The sequence below is a fragment of the Hyperoodon ampullatus genome (assembly GCF_949752795.1).
Source record: "Hyperoodon ampullatus genome assembly, chromosome: 2".
Taxonomy (NCBI): Eukaryota; Metazoa; Chordata; class Mammalia; order Artiodactyla; family Ziphiidae; genus Hyperoodon; species Hyperoodon ampullatus.
Genome location: NC_136915.1, coordinates 19715057 through 19733497, shown reverse-complemented (window position 1 = coordinate 19733497; position 18441 = coordinate 19715057). Strand labels below are relative to the sequence as shown.

Below are 18441 nucleotides of genomic sequence, written 5' to 3'. Positions count from 1 at the left end.
TGCTTAAATAAATCACAGTGTATCCTTAATGTGGACTCAGTGTCAGGGAGTGTAAAGGCTACAGTAGCTGAAGGAGTGGCAATAATATAAAGAATGAGGTAGAGCTAAAAAAATAAAAAATAAAAATTTAAAAATTAAAAAGAAAAGAATGAGGTAGAGCTACGTGTATGTTGTGACATAAAAACATACCCACGATATGTGGCTAAGAAGAAAAAAGCACAATACAGAGCAGGATATTTATATGTTAGATGACATTTAGAACATGTATATCATATTGTATATTAATGAACATGGAGGCATATATGCGTTTCTTAATTTAAATGAGAAGCAAACTCTAAACTCTTTGGATAAATAAGAAATCTAGCAGAATCATTGGTTTTATTCACCTGCGGTGGTTGTTTTCATTGGCACTCGTGTAGAAGGGGAAGCGCAAACAATGCTCTCCTGGCATAAAAAAGACAACTCACACATATTTGTCATGTCAGAAAACAAAGGTGTCCGTTGAAGCATTCTTAGCAGACACAAATTACTAACAGACAATCCATCAGGATCACAGACTTCACAGCATCCATCTCTGAAGCCAGCATGTCTCAGAGGCCTTCTTTGTTTAAGGAAAGTTTGTAAGGAAAGTTCTGTGATGTGTATTAGATTTTATCTTCTGCAGCTCTAGGGAGAGAGGGAGTATTTTCTCCACCTCATTTTCCTGAGGCATCTTTCACCAGCAGGCAGGAGGGTGTGTGGGTTTCAAGACCACACGTTAGCACTCTGTTAGCACCAAGAGGAAAGAAAGCAGGCTTGAGAGGCCCAAAACAATGTGGAAAGAAGATACTAACAAGCAGAATATGGCACATGTCACGTTTCTGCGTGGTTTACGTGCATCTGCAAGTCTAAATGGATTTTTACAAAATTGTCAATTCTGGTCATCTCTGGGAATGGGGCTGCCAGGAGAGCCTTACCCCTTCATTTTATATTCTTTTCTATTGCTTTAATATTTCCTCCAACAAACATAAATTTTTTTCATAATCAGAAAAAAATAAAAATATTTCCTTTTGAAACAATAACATTAAGGCTATCTAAGACCAGGTGAAGAAGGGCTTCCCTGGTGGCGCAGTGGTTGAGAATCTGCCTGCCAATGCAGAGGACACGGGTTCGAGCCCTGGTCTGAGAAGATCCCACATGCTGCGGAGCAACTAGGCCCGTGAGCCACAACTACTGAGCCTGCGCGTCTGGAGCCTGTGCTCCGCAACAAGAGAGGCCGCGACAGTGAGAAGCCCGCGCACCGCGATGAAGAGTGGCCCCTGCTCGCCGCAACTAGAGAAAGCCCTCGCACCGAAACGAAGACCCAACACAGCCATAAATAAATAAATAAATAAATTTATTAAAAAAAAAAAAAAAAAAAAGACCAAATGAAGAAGGGCAAGCTTCAGCCCATGGAATGCTCTGAGATTTCCGCCCCCACGGGGCCCGGCTCCCTACAGTAGAGTTGGCCAGTGCTGGACAGCTGGCCCGAGAGCCGCGCAAGATGGATGGTCCCTCTGCTCCTCAGGCAGGCTGGCCCAGGGTGGGGGAGCCTCGGTGACTCGGCACCGTTTCTGCACGTGGATGCTTGGCCGGCATTCACTCCCTCAGTCATTCACTCAGCACTTCTGGACACCTACTTAGTGCCAGATCTGGATTGTAGATGTACAAAGCTACAGTCACAGTCCTTAGGGAACAGGCCGTTACAATACTGTGTGTCGTACGATCAAGGAGGGTCCGAGGGATTCTGGGAGCTCCAAGGAGGAAGGTAAGAGGCTTCTCCTGGCCTCGTCCCATCTGTCCAAGCTGAGTGGCCAAGGGTGAGCTGTTGTTGCTAGACCAAGAGAAGGGGAGGGCGTTCCAGGCAGAGGGCTCAGCAAGGGCAAAGGCAGGGAGGCGTGAAGCGATGTGATGCGTGGGGGACCCTGAGGAGTCAGGGAGTGAAGGGGACGCAGAGAAGAGGACAGAAGGCTGAGGATGGACGGGTGAGGAAGGCTTTAGGTACCAAGCCTCGAAATCTGAACTTTACCCTGAAGGCCGCTGAACGAGTTATGTGTACTCAGACTGCCATCTTGGAAACATTGGCAGATGGAAAGATAAACCGGGAAGAAGGGTCTAGAGGCAGAGGCACCATTTAGGAAACTGTTGGACTAATCCAGGAGAGAAGCAATAAAGCTGCAGTTAAAGGCGTGGCTGGGACACAGACAGGCCACATTCAAGAAACGTTAGGGAAATAAAATGGGAACTTCGGTGATTAGATGTGTAGGGCTCAAGAAAAAGATGTCAAAGATGATGATCACCAAGCTTCTTGCTAGGGTGACAGATGGAGGAGAGGCAGGGGGCGCAGGAAGAGAAAGGGTTTTCTTGTTGAGAGGCTGATGATGCGTTAAGTTCCGAGCAGGTGGAGTTCCAGGCATCCCGAGCGTGGGAGGTAATCTCAGGGGAGAGGCTCACCTGAAGCTGGAACTCAGGAGAGCAATGTGCCCCTAGCCTGCCCCCCACCCCCAGGGCAGCCTGGCCCTCCCGGGGGGCCCCTGCAGCCCGTGGCCAGGGCTGCAGGAAGGGTGGGTCTTTGCCGCCCTCCGTGCTCACTCTTGCCCCCTCCCTTCCCCCAGATTTCTGACTTACAGCCGGGGAAGACCTACGTGTTCCGTGTACAGGCTGTGAATTCAGCAGGCCCGGGGCAGCCGTCCATGCCCACCGACCCCGTACTCCTGGAGGACAAGCCAGGTAGGGGCAGGGGGAGGGCGCTGGTCTGCAGCAGGAGGACAGGACCTGCTGGGCCCTCACCCCGCCTCACCCCCCTGCTCCTCATTCCTTCCTGCCTGTTTCTCTCCCATCCACACTCTCATTTATTTCTATGGGATCCTAAGATATGAACATATGGTTTCCTTCCATGTGCTGGGTCTTCTGTTCTTTATATGCCACATTCTTTTTTTTTTTTTTTTTTTTTTGCGGTACGCGGGCCTCTCTCTGCTGTGGCCTCTCCCGTTGCGGAGCACAGGCTCCGGACGCGCAGGCTCAGCGGCCATGGCTCACGGGCCCAGCCGCTCCGCGGCATGTGGGATCTTCCCGGACCGGGGCACGAACCCGTGTCCCCTGCATCGGCAGGCGGACCCTCAACCACTGCGCCACCAGGGAAGCCCCATATGCCACATTCTTAAACTCATACAAGTCTTCGTGGATATTTAAAAGAATAGCCAACTTTATTTCAGATATGCCATGTGGCTTTGCCTGCCTTGCAGTCACGGCTCCCGAGGTCCGCTCCTACCACATACGCCAGATGCTGCGCTGGGTCCTTACACGGTCTGGCCCTCCCAATAAGCCCCTGAGGGAGCTGTCACTGTCTCCACTTTAGAGCTGATTTTATTGTAGCTCAGAGAAGTTAAATGACCAGGTCACGCAGCTAGTATACGATGGAATCACTCAGCTCTCCTCGCTATAAAGTGTGTTCTTTTTCCATTCTTTTAATTATTCATTCATTCAGCAAGTATTTGGTGACACCCACACTGCACTGGGGACATGGCAGTGATGAGAAAGCAAGGTCCCTGCGCTGGTGGGGGGAGGGGCAGGACGAATGGACAGTGAACAAGTAACTGATGAAAAAGTCAGTGATAAGTGCTATAAAGGAAGTGAAACAGGGTGATAGGGTGGGGTGGGCTTTCCTTTAGCCTCAGTAGTCTGAGGAGGTGACATTTGAGCTGAGAAGGAGCCTGATCACACGAGGCCTTGGAGGCCACAGCAAGGAGTCTGGGCTTTATTATTTTATTCAAGAGCCATGGGCAGCCACTGGAGGGGTTAAGCAGGGGAGCGACCTGACCCGGTTTATCGTTTCTAAATGTCTGTTGCCCTCCGTTGGATCCCGCCCCCAGATGCTCGGGAGATCGAGGTCGGTGTGGATGATGAGGGCTTTATCTACATGGCCTTCGAAGCCCCCGAGGCCCCCGACTCCTCGGAGTTTCAGTGGTCCAAGGACTACAAGGGCCCACCGGACCCACAGAGGGTCAAGGTGGAGGAGGAAGTTAACAAGTAAGTGAGGGGAGGGGGCAGCACGACTCGTCCACGGGTCCCAGACGTTGTCGGATGAGTGGGCGGAAGCTCGTGGGTGAGACCATCCCGCAGGACCCCCAGATAACGAGCTTGAGAGGACTGCTTGGTCTCTCATGAAGGATGCTGACCGCCACCTGGGGAGAAGTGAGGGAGAGTGCATTGGAGAGGCTGAAACGGTGCCATGCAACTGCAGATCCTTTTTCTGTAAGGAATGTGTGTGCCTCCGAGGAGACGCCCAAGACTTGGTTTCTAGCCTGAGTGCCAGTGACTTGCTCTTGCAAGTTCTCTGGGCTGAGCTTCCTCATCAGTAAAAGAGCGGTTAGGATGTCAAGTGCCCCCAGGTCTCCCTCCTCCACCCCCAGCAGCTCTGGCCTTGGCCCTGTCCAGCAGGAGACAAAGCTGATGACTTGAGCCCTGTGGAGAGAGGCAGGCCTGGGGGATGTGGCCAGTATGAAGACTGCTCCAGAGAGCCTGGCTAGTGAGGACCACTGAAGGTGGCAGGCCAGATGTGCCCTGGGCAGGGGACCCCAAAGAGGTGTAAAGAGGCTGCCACCCTTGCTTACTGGCTTGGCCGGGGTCTGGGCTGGGGTGCAGGGCTTGCAAAGCCGACCGAGATTCCCCAGCTCCCAGGCCTCCAGGGCACACGGCCCCCCTCAGAGCCTCTGCCCTCCTGTCTCTGCAGGTCCAAGATCATCCTGAAAGAACCTGGCCTCGAGGATTTGGGCACCTACTCGGTGGTGGTCACCGATGCTGACGAAGAAATCTCAGCAAGCCACACGCTGACGGAGGAAGGTGATGCCCCTGTTCCACTGCCACCTCCCCAGAGAGACGACCCAGACACGGAGTCCCCAGAGGCCAGCAAGAAGCAATAAAAATGAGTAAAGCAGAGATTTCCAGGGAAGTAGGCCCTCACCCACCCATTCAGTCAGTCAGCCAATGAATAAGTATCTGCTGAGCACTGACCATATGACAGAGACTGTCCTAGGCACTTAATTACATCAGTGAACTCAACAGGCAGAAATCCCTGCGTGATGGAGTTCACGCTCTTCTTGTCTCTCTCTTTACTTTATCTACTTTTGATAAAAAGCAAAGGTACCAGTGAATTATTTCACTGCCTTCCATAGCCTAAGAAAAACAACAGCATAAGTAGAATGATAAACTGCAAATGGCAGTCGGTCTGAGTAATGAGGATGGCAAAAGGGAGCAGTGGGGACTGTGGTAAACCAGAGAGGGGATGCCGGGCCTCAGGTCATCTATGAGACTCACCCTCTGCTGTCTCCATAGCAAATGGGACAGCCCATTGTCCTCCCTGATGATTGCACTGGAGGCCCTTTGATTTTGTTAAGAAGCAGAAGGCAGGCAGGTCCAGAGTGCAATTCCAGTTCCACAATTTCCTGGCTGCTTGACCTTGGATAAGTCATGAAACCTCTCTGGGCCTCCGTTTCCTCATCTGTAAAGGGGGATTATAATCCCTGCTGTCCTAAGTGAAACAATGTTGTTATGCAGATATACTTAGATGATTCCATGCAAACTAAAGCCATCCACAAAAGTAATGGGGTTTGCTTTCTGTTTTTGGACTGGATGCTTGCCATGGGTCCAGACTCATCATGCTAAGGACTCTGGAGCTTATAAGAGGAAATGAGATATGAGCCCTGCCCCTGCCAATTCATTCATGCAACACGTATTTATTGAGCACATACTGTGTGCCAGATACCATGCAGGTCCAGAGCTCAGCTTAGCAGAAGAAACAAACCTAACACAAAGAAGCAGTTAGCAGTGAGACAGCACTCTGCCGGCCTGCCCTAGACACGTGCAGACTGAAATGCTCAGTGGGGAGAGCAGACCCTCAGATACTAGGACAGTATGGCTCAGTGGGGAGAACAGACCCTCAGATACTACGACAGTATGGCTCAGTGGGGAGAACAGACCCTCAGATACTAGGACAGTATGGCTCAGTGGGGAGAACAGACCCTCAGATACTAGGACAGTATGGCTCAGTGGGGAGAACAGACCCTCAGATACTATGACAGTATGGCTCATTGGGGAGAACAGACCCTCAGATGCTGGGACAGTATGGCTCAGTGGGTTAACAAGGGGCCTCAGGAGGCAGACAGTAATGCTCACCCCACAGCATGGTGTGAGGACTGCTGAGATCATGCAGAGCCTGGCACACAGTAGGTGCTTCTCTGGGGAGGTGGTACTTGATCAGGTCTTGAAGGACAGGAGAATAAGCAACCTCAGGATGGCCTGCGGCAGTGCCCACAGCCCCCTCAGTGCCCCAGAGCCAAGGCCCACAGTGGTCATCAATCAACCCCTCAGTAGCCAAGTCGAGTCTCTTGGGACTTTCACCCAGTGTGGACGCTAGGACGGCTTCCATGGACCCCACTGGCCCGGGTATGTCATTCTCTTTGGTTTCTTCCTTGCTTCTCCCTGTCCCAGAGCTGAACAAGCTGAAGAAGCTGAGCCATGAGATTAGAAACCCAGGTAAGCGGTACAAGCCACCAGCCTTGGGCAGTCCCACCAGGCCCACTGAGGTGTTCTGAGCAGGGCTGAGTCAGCCAAGAGCCAGAAACTAGCCGGGGGGCGGGGGGGGCAAAGGATGGGGACGTCTTGGGGCTGGAAGGTCAGAGACCCAGGGAGTCCTCAGTCCATGAAGGGAACAGAGCGGCCAGCAGAGAGCACATGGGATGCAAGGGAGGGCAGAGTGGCTGGTTTTTTCTTCTTCTTGGATTGTGGATCATCTAAACCCCTGCTTCCCTCCATTGGCCAGGAGTAGCTTTTGCAGTCCCTGGGGCAGGGGTCACAAATTTGGGTGCATATTGGAATCACCCCCGGAGCTTTTCAAAATCCCAATGCCCAGGCCACACCCCAAACAAATCAGAACCTCTGGGTCTGGAGCCAGACACTGGTGTTTTAGAAAGTCCTTGGGGATCCAGTGTCCAGCCAGGGTGAGAAGCTCGACCTCAAAGCTGTGGGAAGAGGATGAATTCCCTGAGATGAATTCAATCTAGGGGGACTGAATGCGGGAAACCCTCCCCAGCCCCTCACCCCAGTCGTGTCTGCGTCAGACTCTGAAACATTTTGCACATTAAATGCCCACAGGGTGCTCAAGGTGGGGCTGTCGGGAGTGGGGAGGGGAGAAGGGTTCCCTGCCCACCCTTTCCTGTCCTCTCTCTCCCAGTGATCAAGCTGATCTCCGGCTGGAACGTTGACATCCTCGAGCAAGGAGACGTGCGGCTTTGGCTGGAAGTAGAAAAGTTGTCTCCAGCCGCTGAGCTGCATCTAATCTTCAACGAGAAGGAAATCTTCAGCTCACCGGTAATTGGGGGCTCAGAATCCCTAAGTGAGGTTCCTGGCCCAGGAGGTGGTCTCACAGGCAGTGGTCTCCACTGGCTGCACCTTCCCCTACCAGACATTTCAGAAATGGCCACCAGCTTTGGCTTTCACAGTGATAGGGTTGGGGGGTGAGGACACCTGGACTTTAGTACCTGAGGGGTGGGTGGTAGGGATGCTAGACACTTGCCAACGCAAGGAACACTCCCACAAAGAACTTCCCATGCCTCCCACAATTCTTCACTGTCCTGTCAAACATTTGTAAGGTGAAAAACCTACATTCATGCTTATAATTATCCAAGCCTAGACCCTAACTCTGAGATACAATCACAAAGAATTCTTTTTTGCAGTGTAGTTTTTTTTGCAGTGCAATTTTTTTGCACTGAATAGAGTTTTTATTCTATTAGCCACATTACCTATGCTCTTTCATTCATTTTCCTGTTGTTCTTGTACTCATGAGAATGTACATGAGTACAATCTCTCATGACAGATTCAATCATGAGAAGATCTTATTTGTGAATTTCATCTCCAGATGGCCATCAAAAAATACGTGTTATAAAGAGGGGAGCTGGTTCTGACAGAGGAGAAAGAGCTCAGGGCTAGATGTCAGAAGACTCATGTTCATCTCCTGTGGGTTGTGTGCCCTTGGGCAGGTCTCTTCACCTCTCTGTGCCTCAGTTTCTGCATCGGTAAAATGGGGTTGGTTGCCCCAGAATCAGGAGGAGCAATTGGGAAATAAATAGATTTGAAAGTTCTGCACAGAGATTAAGCGTGACCTTGGCTCATGGTAGAGGCAGGGTAACAAAGTCTGGACTCTTGGTACACAGCGCTGATACTAGCAGGTGCCGCTATAGAAAAATCAAACTAGACGATTCTCTCAAATCATACATACACCCTAAATGTGGAAAATAAAACGTTAGAAAACTGTTAGAATGTGACAAAATGTAAATAAGTGTTAATTCTGGGTAGCAGGTACACAGGCCTTTTTATATTATCCTTTATAGTTTTATGTGGGATTTTTTTAATATTAAATTGCAAAAGAAGTAGAAAATAACCAAAAAACATGGCACAGTAGGAGGTTGGGGATTATTATTAATTGCAGCTGATGCAAGCACGCAAGATGGTTTCCAGTGTCTGCCGGGCCCCGGGGTGTTCTCAGGGGCCGGGTGTGGGAAAAGCCCAGTCTATACACAGGAGAGGGGTACCTAGGGCCCCCTCCCCAGTCTCTGAAGGCTTCTAACTCTGCATATATTACCCCCAAGTCCAACCACGCCCCGATTTGCACCCTACAGCACAAATTCCCTGTGATTGGAAAAGGGCAGAAAGACTTTCGGGTTTTGTTCTCCCCAGAACCGCAAAATCAATTTTGTCCGAGAGAAGGGCCTGGTGGAAGTTATCATCCAAAACTTGACTGAGGACGACAAAGGGTCGTATACTGCTCAGCTCCAAGACGGAAAAGCCAAGAACCAGATCACCCTGGCTCTGGTGGATGACGGTCAGCTGTGCCCTGACCCCCGCCCTGCCCCATGCACCCAGACTCAGCTCTCAGCCTGGGCGTCTCTATCCATCCTGACGCCCTCCTCTGGACCTGCGCTCCTTCTGATTCACACCCGTTCCCCCTTCTGTGTTCACAGAGTTCGACAAACTTCTAAGGGAGGCAGATGCTAAGAGAAGAGACTGGAAGAGAAAGCAGGGTAAGAACTGCTGGGGCGAACTTCAAACACCTCGGCCAGCAGGCCAGCAGACAGCGCCGGGGAACCGCTGGGCAAGTGGATTAATAGATCCCTCCGCCCTGCTGGACCCCCCGAGGGAGGGCCACTGCCATTTGATCTAGTGCTGTCCTCGTGCCAGAACGAAACAGCACTTGCCCAACCCCGAGAGTGAGCGCCCTAAACTTTGCACCCTAGATGCCTCCCAGATGCCTCACCCCAGTCCCCTCCCTCGTGGGGGCGAAATCCCAGAATCCGAGGGGCCAGTAGTCATTAGGTGCCCTCCCCAGCTGTCTTCCCCTATCTCACCACCAGGTGGCGCCCGGGCCGAGCCCGGCGCTCTGACCGCTGGGCGTGCTGTTTTGCCCTCACAGGTCCGTATTTCGAGGAGCCTTTGCAGTGGAAGGTCACCGAGGACTGCCAAGTGCTGCTGATATGCAAGGCAAAGCCCCGCCCCCGCCTCCAGCCCTGCCCCCAGCCCTGCCCCCAGGCCCCGTGGGGCAAGACCTGTGGTTGTCCCCAAGCCCCGTGGTTGTCTTTTGCCCCATTCCCTGCAACTCCACACCCTGTGCTGCTGTGATCCCAAGCAGAGGAAGTAGCCCCAGGGATTTTGCATTTAACTGGAAAACAAAAGCCCAGGGAGCAGAGTTAGTGTGAATTAGTGTGCGCTGAGTCAGCCTTGAGCTAGATCTCCCAGCTGCTCTGGGAGGGGTTCTGGGGGTCAGAGGTCTGGGAGCAAGTGAAGGCTCTATATTTTGAGCGGTAGTCCCTGTGTCTGTTAGTAGCTCTGCCAGACACTGTTCTCAGCACTTCAGAGCATTATTTTATTTCATCTGCCTCACAATCATCTGTGAGAGAGGTGTTACAATCCCCACTTTAGGTTGAAAAACCAAGTGGGGAACTAGCTCAAGACTACATGGTAACAGGCAGAGTCTAGAGCCCAGGTTTTAACCGGATGTACCTGACTCCAAAGTGGGAGTTCTTTCTCAGCACCCTGCAGCCTTTTAGATAACTGGGGGAGGGCAGGGGAGGGGAGGGCGCACTCCCAGAAGCCTATCCATTCAGCAAACCTAAGTACCTACTCTGTGTAACACACTCTGCAAGCACTGGGCATACAAGGGTGAAGAAGTGGTCTCCTTAGGCCTGTAAGATCCCACAGTCCAAAGCAAGATCGTGGGGAAAGCAGCGTAGCTCCTGCTGTGATGGAGACATGCAGGAAATTGATTACTCACGATGGGGCACACTCGGGGGTGCATAAAGGAAGGCTTCCTGGAGGAGGTGACACAGGCATTTACAAGAAAAAATAGGGTAGGAAAGGGATCAAGAAGCAGAGGGAATAGCATTAGCACAAGTCCCGAGTCCAGAAACCATCAGAGGAGACATATGGTGTGAGGAAGGGGCTGGCTGAGATTTAGCCTGGGAGCGGGGGGGAGTCATGTTTGTAAAAAAAAAAAAGGTTCTGATGAACTGAGTCTTCACTTAAAAGAGAAAGCCTGAAGGAGTCTTCTCACTCCCCACCTTCTTCAGGTGACCAACACCAAGAAAGAAACCCGCTTCCAGTGGTTCTTCCAGAAGAAAGAGTTCCCAGATGGTCAGTACGACCCGCAGACTGGAGCAGGGCTTCTCTGCATCGAAGAGGTAAGTGCAGCTCTGACTTCAGGGCTCACAGCCTCCAGGCAGTGCCAGGAGCACTGGGCAGGGAGTCAGGACCAGGGTGAGGCAAGTGAGGCACTGACCTCACGCACAAACTTTCAGGAAGCACTGAAAGGCTCAGTACTCAAGATAAATAATATTTCATGCAATATTTTTAAGGATCAAAATTCATGCCAAAAAAAAAAGACCATGAGGGAAAACAATACCAAAACTTTAAATAAAGACAGGCTCAGTAATACTGATTTTTCCTTTTAGTTGGATTCCAGTCCTGGCCCTGCCACTGACTGCATGGCCCTGGGCTAGTCACTGTCTCTCTCTGACCTCAGTTTTCATCTGTTACACGAGCAGGTCAGAGGGATGCTCTCTCAGAGATTCCTTCCTGCCCCTGCAGCCTGAGATTCAGGACAGGAAGACGGTCTCCGTGTGAGGCAGGTCTGGGCAGAGCAAAACAGGGCCTGGAGCTCACTTCTCCCACCCACGACCTCCCCGTGGCCCTTGGAGGAGTGTGACCTGGTTAAGGTAGAAATGCAAGGCTTATTCTTAAATATTCAATGTTTTTCTGCCTTGCCCCTGATTTCTGTGGCCTCACCGTGTGCCAAGCAGGACTGCGGCAGACGCAGGTTTGCAGACTAGGAAGGAAATAATGATTTCAGGGTCCTCTCCCAAATCCTGGCCAAGATGATGGCAAGTTGGCCTTTGTCATCACAGTGCAAACTCCTCACACAGGGCTTGGCATCAAGTAGGTGCTTAATAGCTACTGAGTCTTGTCATAATCATCCAGCCTATTGGTGCAGAACTTTCTGGCTTCCGAAGAGTTATCTCCCTTGATCCTCACAGCAACTATAGTACGTAGCCAGGGCAAGGATTATGCCACCATTTTACAGGTGAGTAAACTGAGGATCAGAGGGTTTAAATACCAAGATACAAAGCTTGAGAGTGGGGCCGGAAGTTTCTCCAATCACTCTCACCGGAATTTGGCTGGGACTTTGGAGCCTTCACTGAGGGAGGGGGCAGGGGACATGGGAGAAGACTGTTGGGGTTTACAGCCCTTTGATACCCCAGTTAAGAGATGCTTCTGCCTTGAATCCTGCCTCAAAGCACACTATGTAGACATGATTGGGGTGAGAAGGGTCCTTTGAGGGGACAGGGAGGCAGATATCACACCCCCACCCCCGCAGCCCCTGGAGGAGATGCTGTGTAATGAGAGGGCACAGCTGACTTCTGACCTTGCTTTCAAAGCATGACCCAAGTTCTTGCTTTGCTGAGTGTTGACCCAGGCTTCACTTGGGGTTGACAAGCATGTGCCAGGTAGGACCCCCTTGTCCTGAGCAAAAGAAAGCACACTTCCTTCTGAGAGCTGCAGAGAGGACCCTCTATCCAGGGCCCCTGGAAAGCAGGGCAGCGCTGGTGGAGGGTGCGCCCTGCTCGGCCCAGCTCTGCTAGGAGGGCTCGCTTTGCTCTGCTCAGAGCAGCTGCCTGAGAATCACATGCGGGGCGTCTGTTTCTGCCCTCAGTTCCCCCTCTCGCCCCACCTCCAGACCCAGACAAGCCCTGGGCTTGGGATCAAAGGGCTCTGGAGCTGGAAGGAGCCTCAGAGATCACCCATCGCAGGGGGGTAAACTGAGGCCCAGGGAGGCGAGTCAGGGGCAGGCCTGGAGCCCAGGCCTCCTGATTTGCTGTCCATCGCTCCTCCTGGAACTCATGCCGACACCGCCTTCTCACATCCTGCTTTGCAGCTTTCCAAAGAGGACAAGGGCGTTTACAGAGCAGAGGTTTCCGACGAGCGAGGGGAGGACGACAGCATCCTGAACCTCACAGGTGAAGGTAGGAGCCGGCGACATCAGAGACGGGCCAGGAGGGCCTCACACTGAACCAAGAGATGCAGTGTGACCTGTGGGGAAACTGTCTGGGATCCTCACTTGGGGCAACTGAGGCCCAGGGAAGTTAAGTGACCTGCCCATGGCTGCACAGCTGGTCAGTGGCAGGGCCTGGTCTGTGTGACGCTGGTGCCCATGTTCACTGCACTATCCCACAGCGAGCCCAGGCTTCAAGACCCGGAGCCTGAGTTCTCTGCTCTGCGCCCCCAGTGGGCCCCAGGCTCCTCACCAGGCTGGCCGTCTCAGCCTGCAGGAAGACTGTCGTGTCGGCCCATTCGTCCTCCATGTGCATTGCCCCCCTGCCCCATCGGTCACGCAGTGCCCCAGATCCCCTCCCCACCCCTAAGCCTGTGTTCTGAGAGCTGCTCGTAAGGTCCACCAGCCTCTTCCAAGGACGGCCGCACCTGGTGCATCCCTAGGGGAGCCCCACATCAGCTGACCATGCCCTCTGTCTCCCTCCAGCCCTGGATGCCATCTTCACTGAGCTGGGCAGGATTGGTGGTAAGCAAGCCCCCTCTTTGCTCAGCACTGCCGTGATGCCACATAGCCTCCGGGGGACCTCTAGCCATCCTTGGCTGCCAGGGGTGGGTTTAGTTTCCAGCCTCAAAGACTGGGGGAGACGCTCCTCCCTCTTCACCACACTGTGCTCCCCCCACCACACCCCAAAGCAGGGGCGAGCTGGCTGACCCCCAGATGTGCCGCCCAAAGGGCCTTGGGGAAGACTCACCCTTCTCCCATGCCTCCCCAGCCCTCTCTGCGACCCCACTGAAAATCCAGGGGACCGAGGAGGGGATCCGGCTCTTCAGCAGGGTCAAGTACTACAACGTGAACTACATGAAAACCACCTGGTTCCACAAGTAGGTTGGCCTTGCCCTGGAGCCCTAGCCAGGCTGGAGGGGGCCCAGCACCCGCCTCAGAGCCCAGTCCTCAGGGCTTGGCAGAGACAGAGTATCTCACCGGTCCTGCTGTCCACAGAGGGAGTCTGGGACCGGGAACAGCTGTTAGAGGCAGAGAAGGGAGGCTCCCCAGGAAAGGTGGGAACCCTGGCGCTAAGATCACTTTCCCAGAATATTCATGGCCAGAGAAGGACCATTGTCTTAGAGCGCCATCTGGGAACTGGGGGAGAGAAGGATGCAGGGACGATGGAGAACCAGATGGTCAAGTGCCCTTGTGGGTCTTTGCAGCCTTAGCAAACTCAGGCAGACAGGCTGAGGGGAGAGGTGCAGGCAGAGGGACCTGGGGGTGCTGACGACTAACTGAGGGCCAGGCCTTGAAGGCAGGATCAGGTATCAGAGACTCAGCCAGGAGCTAAGTGACCCCAGAGAGTTTGGGAGCAGAATTTTCCCAGTGCTTCTTACTTGCAAACCTCAGCCTTGTGGAGCAGACATTACTGCACCCATTCTATGGAGAAGGCTAGACGGACTTAGTCAAATTTGTCATGTGAGTGAGACCAAGGCCAAGCTGAATTTCAGAACAGTGAAGCTCCTTCTCTAGAGTTTCTGAGCCCCGTGACTAAGCCCAGAGGTGTCACTTCTGTGACAAAATACTGACATGAGCCAGGTGTCTTTAGGAATGAAATTTAAGTCAAGAAGGAAAGGAGTTTATATAGTTTATAAGAATCACATAAGAGTGATTGTGGAAAGAAACGCTGGGAGGTTTTAAGATGAGGAAAAGGATGAAGTGAGGAAGTGGCTCCCACTGGTGGAGTGTGGGGAGGTGGTCCCTGACCCTGGAGCACCATTTCCTCAAAGTCCCAGCCTGCAGGACATGTCACAAATATAGATTCAGCGCTGCCACAAAGTTTGATGAATGAATGAATGATGAATGGATGAGTGGATAGATATTTATCAAATATGTCATGGATGGTCACCACTTTCAGCTCACACATCTGGGAACAAAACCCCGTGAGAGAAGTTTGGGGCAGGGGTGCCTGTAGATGGGCAGACAGACAGCCCGTCCCAGACTGAGCTGTGTTAACCATTTCTTTGTCCTCACATTCAGAGAGAAACGCCTGGAGAGTGGTGATCGGGTGAGGGCTGGCACCACCCTGGATGAGATCTGGCTGCACATCCTGGACCCCAAAGACTCAGACAAGGGCAAATACACCCTAGAGATAGCGGCCGGGAAGGAAGTCCAGCAGCTGTCAGCTGATCTCTCGGGGCGAGGTGAGCGCTCCGCCTGTCTGACCTCAGTGAAACCTGTTTAGAAAACCCCATGGTCTTTTGGGGGGGCTCCCATCTCCCCACCCAATCCTAGCACTGCCCCAAGAGAATGCTGGAACAGAGTGGAGGAACAGTCAGCACTGAGCTCTATACCTGTGGGTTGCAGGAGGGGGGGAGATTGGGGGTAGATGCCCTGACGCACCTTTTCCCCTTTTCCTTCTCGTAGCTTTTGAGGACGCCCTGGCTGAGCACCAGAGACTGAAGTAAGTTTCCTCGGCGTTTCTCAGTGTGATCAAGGCCCCTGGGGTGCACAAGCACAGGACCCTTCCTGGGAGGCCGGACGGCTCCACCTTTCCCCCGTCGCCACCTCCCCCCTACCCGGGCAGGACTGTCCTTTAACAAATGAAACACCAGGCTTTTTCCCATTTCCGTTTTTCAGAGCCTTGGCCATCATCGAGAAGAGTAAGTCCAGCCATATTTCTGTTGTTTCCACTTCTGAGTTTGGGGCGGCTTCCCAGCTGCTCACGCCTCCTGGCAGGTAGCTGGAGTCCCAGTTTCCCATGGGGTCTGTGTGGCTCTGGGCCGTCACAGAGCTGCCGGGAGACCCGGATGGTGGCAGCGTGAAGACAGGTGGATGAGGAGTCCGAGGATACCTGAGACCGTGGATGTGGATGTGCCTGGTGCGGGCCTGGTGGCAAGTAGGCACATGGCCGATGTCGGTGGGACTCCAAAGGCGGGGCAGACAGGACCGAGGCTGGGCTGATCTTCCCAAGGGAGGCCTGGGAGGGGATGACTTTAAAGCTGAAGCTGGTTCTGGCTGTCGGGGCCCTAGGGCCTCACCTAATCCAGGACACAGCCTCTGAGTTGCCCAGGGGGACCACCAGGTCCATGCACTGGAGCTTCTCTGGGTCCCCGCAACCAGTTCTAAAGCACCCAGTTCCGGGAGGCTGGCTTTCTGGTCTCAGTGAGCCAGCCGGTCAGTGTAGGGCCTTCCATGAGGGGAAGCCTCCTGGCAGCAGAGCAAAGCAGCCCCGTTCAACCTGACAGTGAGGAGGGAAACTGACCGTTTGGGGCCATTGGTAGGAGGGGGCATGAGCCCTATATGGCGTCTTGTCCCTGAGTGTCCCCACTTGGTGGGAAGTGCAGGCCATTCATAACTGCCATCTGGAAGGGGGCCATCTGGGGTCTAAGAGCAGTGAGGAGCCCTCGCAGCGGGCGGCCACCTTGGTGGGCGGAGCGCAGCCTGCAGACGCGACTCAGCCCGTCACACCTCCTAATCAGCTGCCCCCGCATCCTGGAATGCCGAGTCTCTGCACAGGACACCCCTCCAGGACCCTCACAGAGGGGCCTGAACTCACCACCTGTGGTTGCTAGGGCTGGCCGAGTTGAGTGTCCAGGGAAGTGGATTGTTTCGCCCACCATGATGGGCCTGGTGAACGTTCCTCCCACAACAGTGTCCATCTCTGGGGCCATCCTTCCCCTCCCCCCTCAACCCTGATTCAGGCTCCTCCTCCCCTACATCTGTTGCACAGACACCAGCCACTTTAGGCTCTTTGCACATCCCTGATCGTGGTCTAGGGTCCGTTCCCACAGCCTCGATTGCGACATGTTGGCTTTCTGCTTAGTGATTTACAACCACAGTCTCTTCCTGCCCAGCGCCATGGCCACCAGATCCCCTCCCTTGACCAGAGTCAGTGTCCTGAAAGCTCCCTTCCTATTCACTCCCTGAGCTGGTTCGTCACACTGGTTGTGTGCATTTTGCCAGTTTAAGGCTCAGAGCAATCTTATCACCTTCTCTCCCAGTCCTCAGGGGAGGGGCACCTCACTGTCACCTCCAGGTACCACCAGCCATGATAATAACCTCAAGTCAATGACAGAAACACATTACGTCCCCTATCTTGTGTTTATAAAGGCGAGGAAATAACATAATACAAGTTTAAGGATGTCCGCCCAAAATGATACAAATAAGAAAAAGAAGAATTGCTTAAAAATAAACCTCAACTTCGTGGAACCTGCTGCTGGGAAGCAGCTGTCAGGAAAACATTCATCACTGGGGGTCTCGTTTTTCCCTTCCAGATCGTGCCAAAGTGGTAAGGGGCCTGCCGGACGTGGCCACGATCATGGAAGATAAGGTATTGACTGTTCCCCAGCCCACAGCCGGCAGTCCCACCCTGGGTTCCCTCCTGTATCCATCAAAGAGCACGAAGCAACGCAGCACCGCGGATTCCAGAGCTGAAGGGGCTGGATGCACCAGAGTCTGGCCGAGTGACCACACCTCACTGGTCACATGTAGTATAAAGGAAAGACACTGAGCCTGGTGTCAGGCCCGTGGTGGGGGGGGGGGTGACAGGCCTGTGCTCACCCCAGTTCTACCCCATCTCTCCAGGTGGCCCTGGGTGTCACAGACTTCTCCGTGTGAACTTCAGTTTCCACAGGAGCTTGACTAGATTATACCTAAAAAGCCCTTTCAGGACTGAAGTTTTTCAAGTCTAATGTTCTAGAAAATGATAGCTAACATTTCATGTTGCTTACTTTGTGCCAGGAGGCACTATTCCATTATTTAACCATCAAGGCAACCACATGAAATAGTGTGTTATTACTAGTCATACTTTATAGCTGAGGAAACTGAGGCCCAGAAAGGTTAAGGGACTTACCTAAGGTCATACAGCTTAAAGGAGCCGAGCTGAGATTCACAGCCTGGCAGCCCAGCTCCAGACCCTGAGTGTTTGGCCATTACACTAGAGTGCCTCTGCAGTGAGAATTGCTCTGTTGAGAATTTTCAAACTTAATTCTTAAATCTTTATGTTAAAGCAATCTAGCCTTATTGGCATGGTAAAATCATAATGAAATATACAATAAAAAGCAATAAAGCAAAGTCCAGGCCATTCTGGGGCAGGTAATTGCTAAAGGAATAACGGCCTGACAGTCTAACTAGTTAAGTGCTCCCGTAGAAATGTTGAGAATGGAGGATGTGGGGTTAGAGTAAAACATCTCCCTTTACTGTTATTACTTTATGAGTCACAATAAAACACACATAATGAACTTATGTTCAAGGAGCAGCTTGTACTGGGAGCTCCATGGGAGTGTGAAGGTTTATAACCTTCACACTTTACCAAGGGTTATTCCAAGCGGGTGGACTGAGCGTTCCCTTCCTGTCCTTTCCAACAGACCCTGTGCCTGACCTGCATCGTCTCAGGAGATCCTATCCCTGAAATCTCTTGGCTGAAGAATGATCAGCCCGTTGCCTTCCTTGACCGCTACCACATGGAGGTGAAGGGGTTGGAGGTCACCATCACCATCGAGAGGGTCAACAGTGAGGACAGTGGGCGCTACGGTGTCTTCGTCAAGAACAAGTATGGCTCCGAGACGGGCCAGGTCACCATCAGTGTGTTCAAGCACGGAGAGGAGGGCAAGGCGCTAAAGATGTGACGGTCAGATTCACACACAGCCTGAGGTCTGGTCTGCATGGACTATGAGGGTCAACCAGTGGCTCACAGCCTGGCACAAGCCACGGAGGCAGGGCGGGGGGGATTGGACATTGTGGAACCCAGGACGTGGGAGGGGAGTAGCTACACCGAAGTGGAGAAGCATAGACCTTGCTGGGGTTATGGGAGGCCTCCAGGATAACGGGATCAGCAC

General features: G+C 52.8%; 1 protein-coding gene across 1 annotated transcript in view; it reads left to right on the top strand.

The window, feature by feature from the left end:
* Positions 1-18231, top strand: part of MYOM3 (myomesin 3) — a gene marked incomplete at both ends in the record, with an annotated part of 44033 nt that extends 25802 nt beyond the window's left edge. The window contains 17 exons of the mRNA XM_079697264.1: positions 2634-2748; positions 3891-4047; positions 4751-4860; positions 6508-6552; positions 7250-7386; positions 8752-8896; positions 9036-9095; positions 9485-9552; positions 10638-10748; positions 12500-12587; positions 13103-13141; positions 13389-13497; positions 14642-14805; positions 15029-15065; positions 15242-15264; positions 16879-16934; positions 17971-18231. Coding sequence (XP_079553390.1) covers positions 2634-2748; positions 3891-4047; positions 4751-4860; positions 6508-6552; positions 7250-7386; positions 8752-8896; positions 9036-9095; positions 9485-9552; positions 10638-10748; positions 12500-12587; positions 13103-13141; positions 13389-13497; positions 14642-14805; positions 15029-15065; positions 15242-15264; positions 16879-16934; positions 17971-18231 — 1725 coding nt within the window. The remainder of the gene's footprint in view (positions 1-2633; positions 2749-3890; positions 4048-4750; positions 4861-6507; positions 6553-7249; positions 7387-8751; positions 8897-9035; positions 9096-9484; positions 9553-10637; positions 10749-12499; positions 12588-13102; positions 13142-13388; positions 13498-14641; positions 14806-15028; positions 15066-15241; positions 15265-16878; positions 16935-17970) is intronic.
* Between the last annotated feature and the right edge of the window lie 210 nt (positions 18232-18441).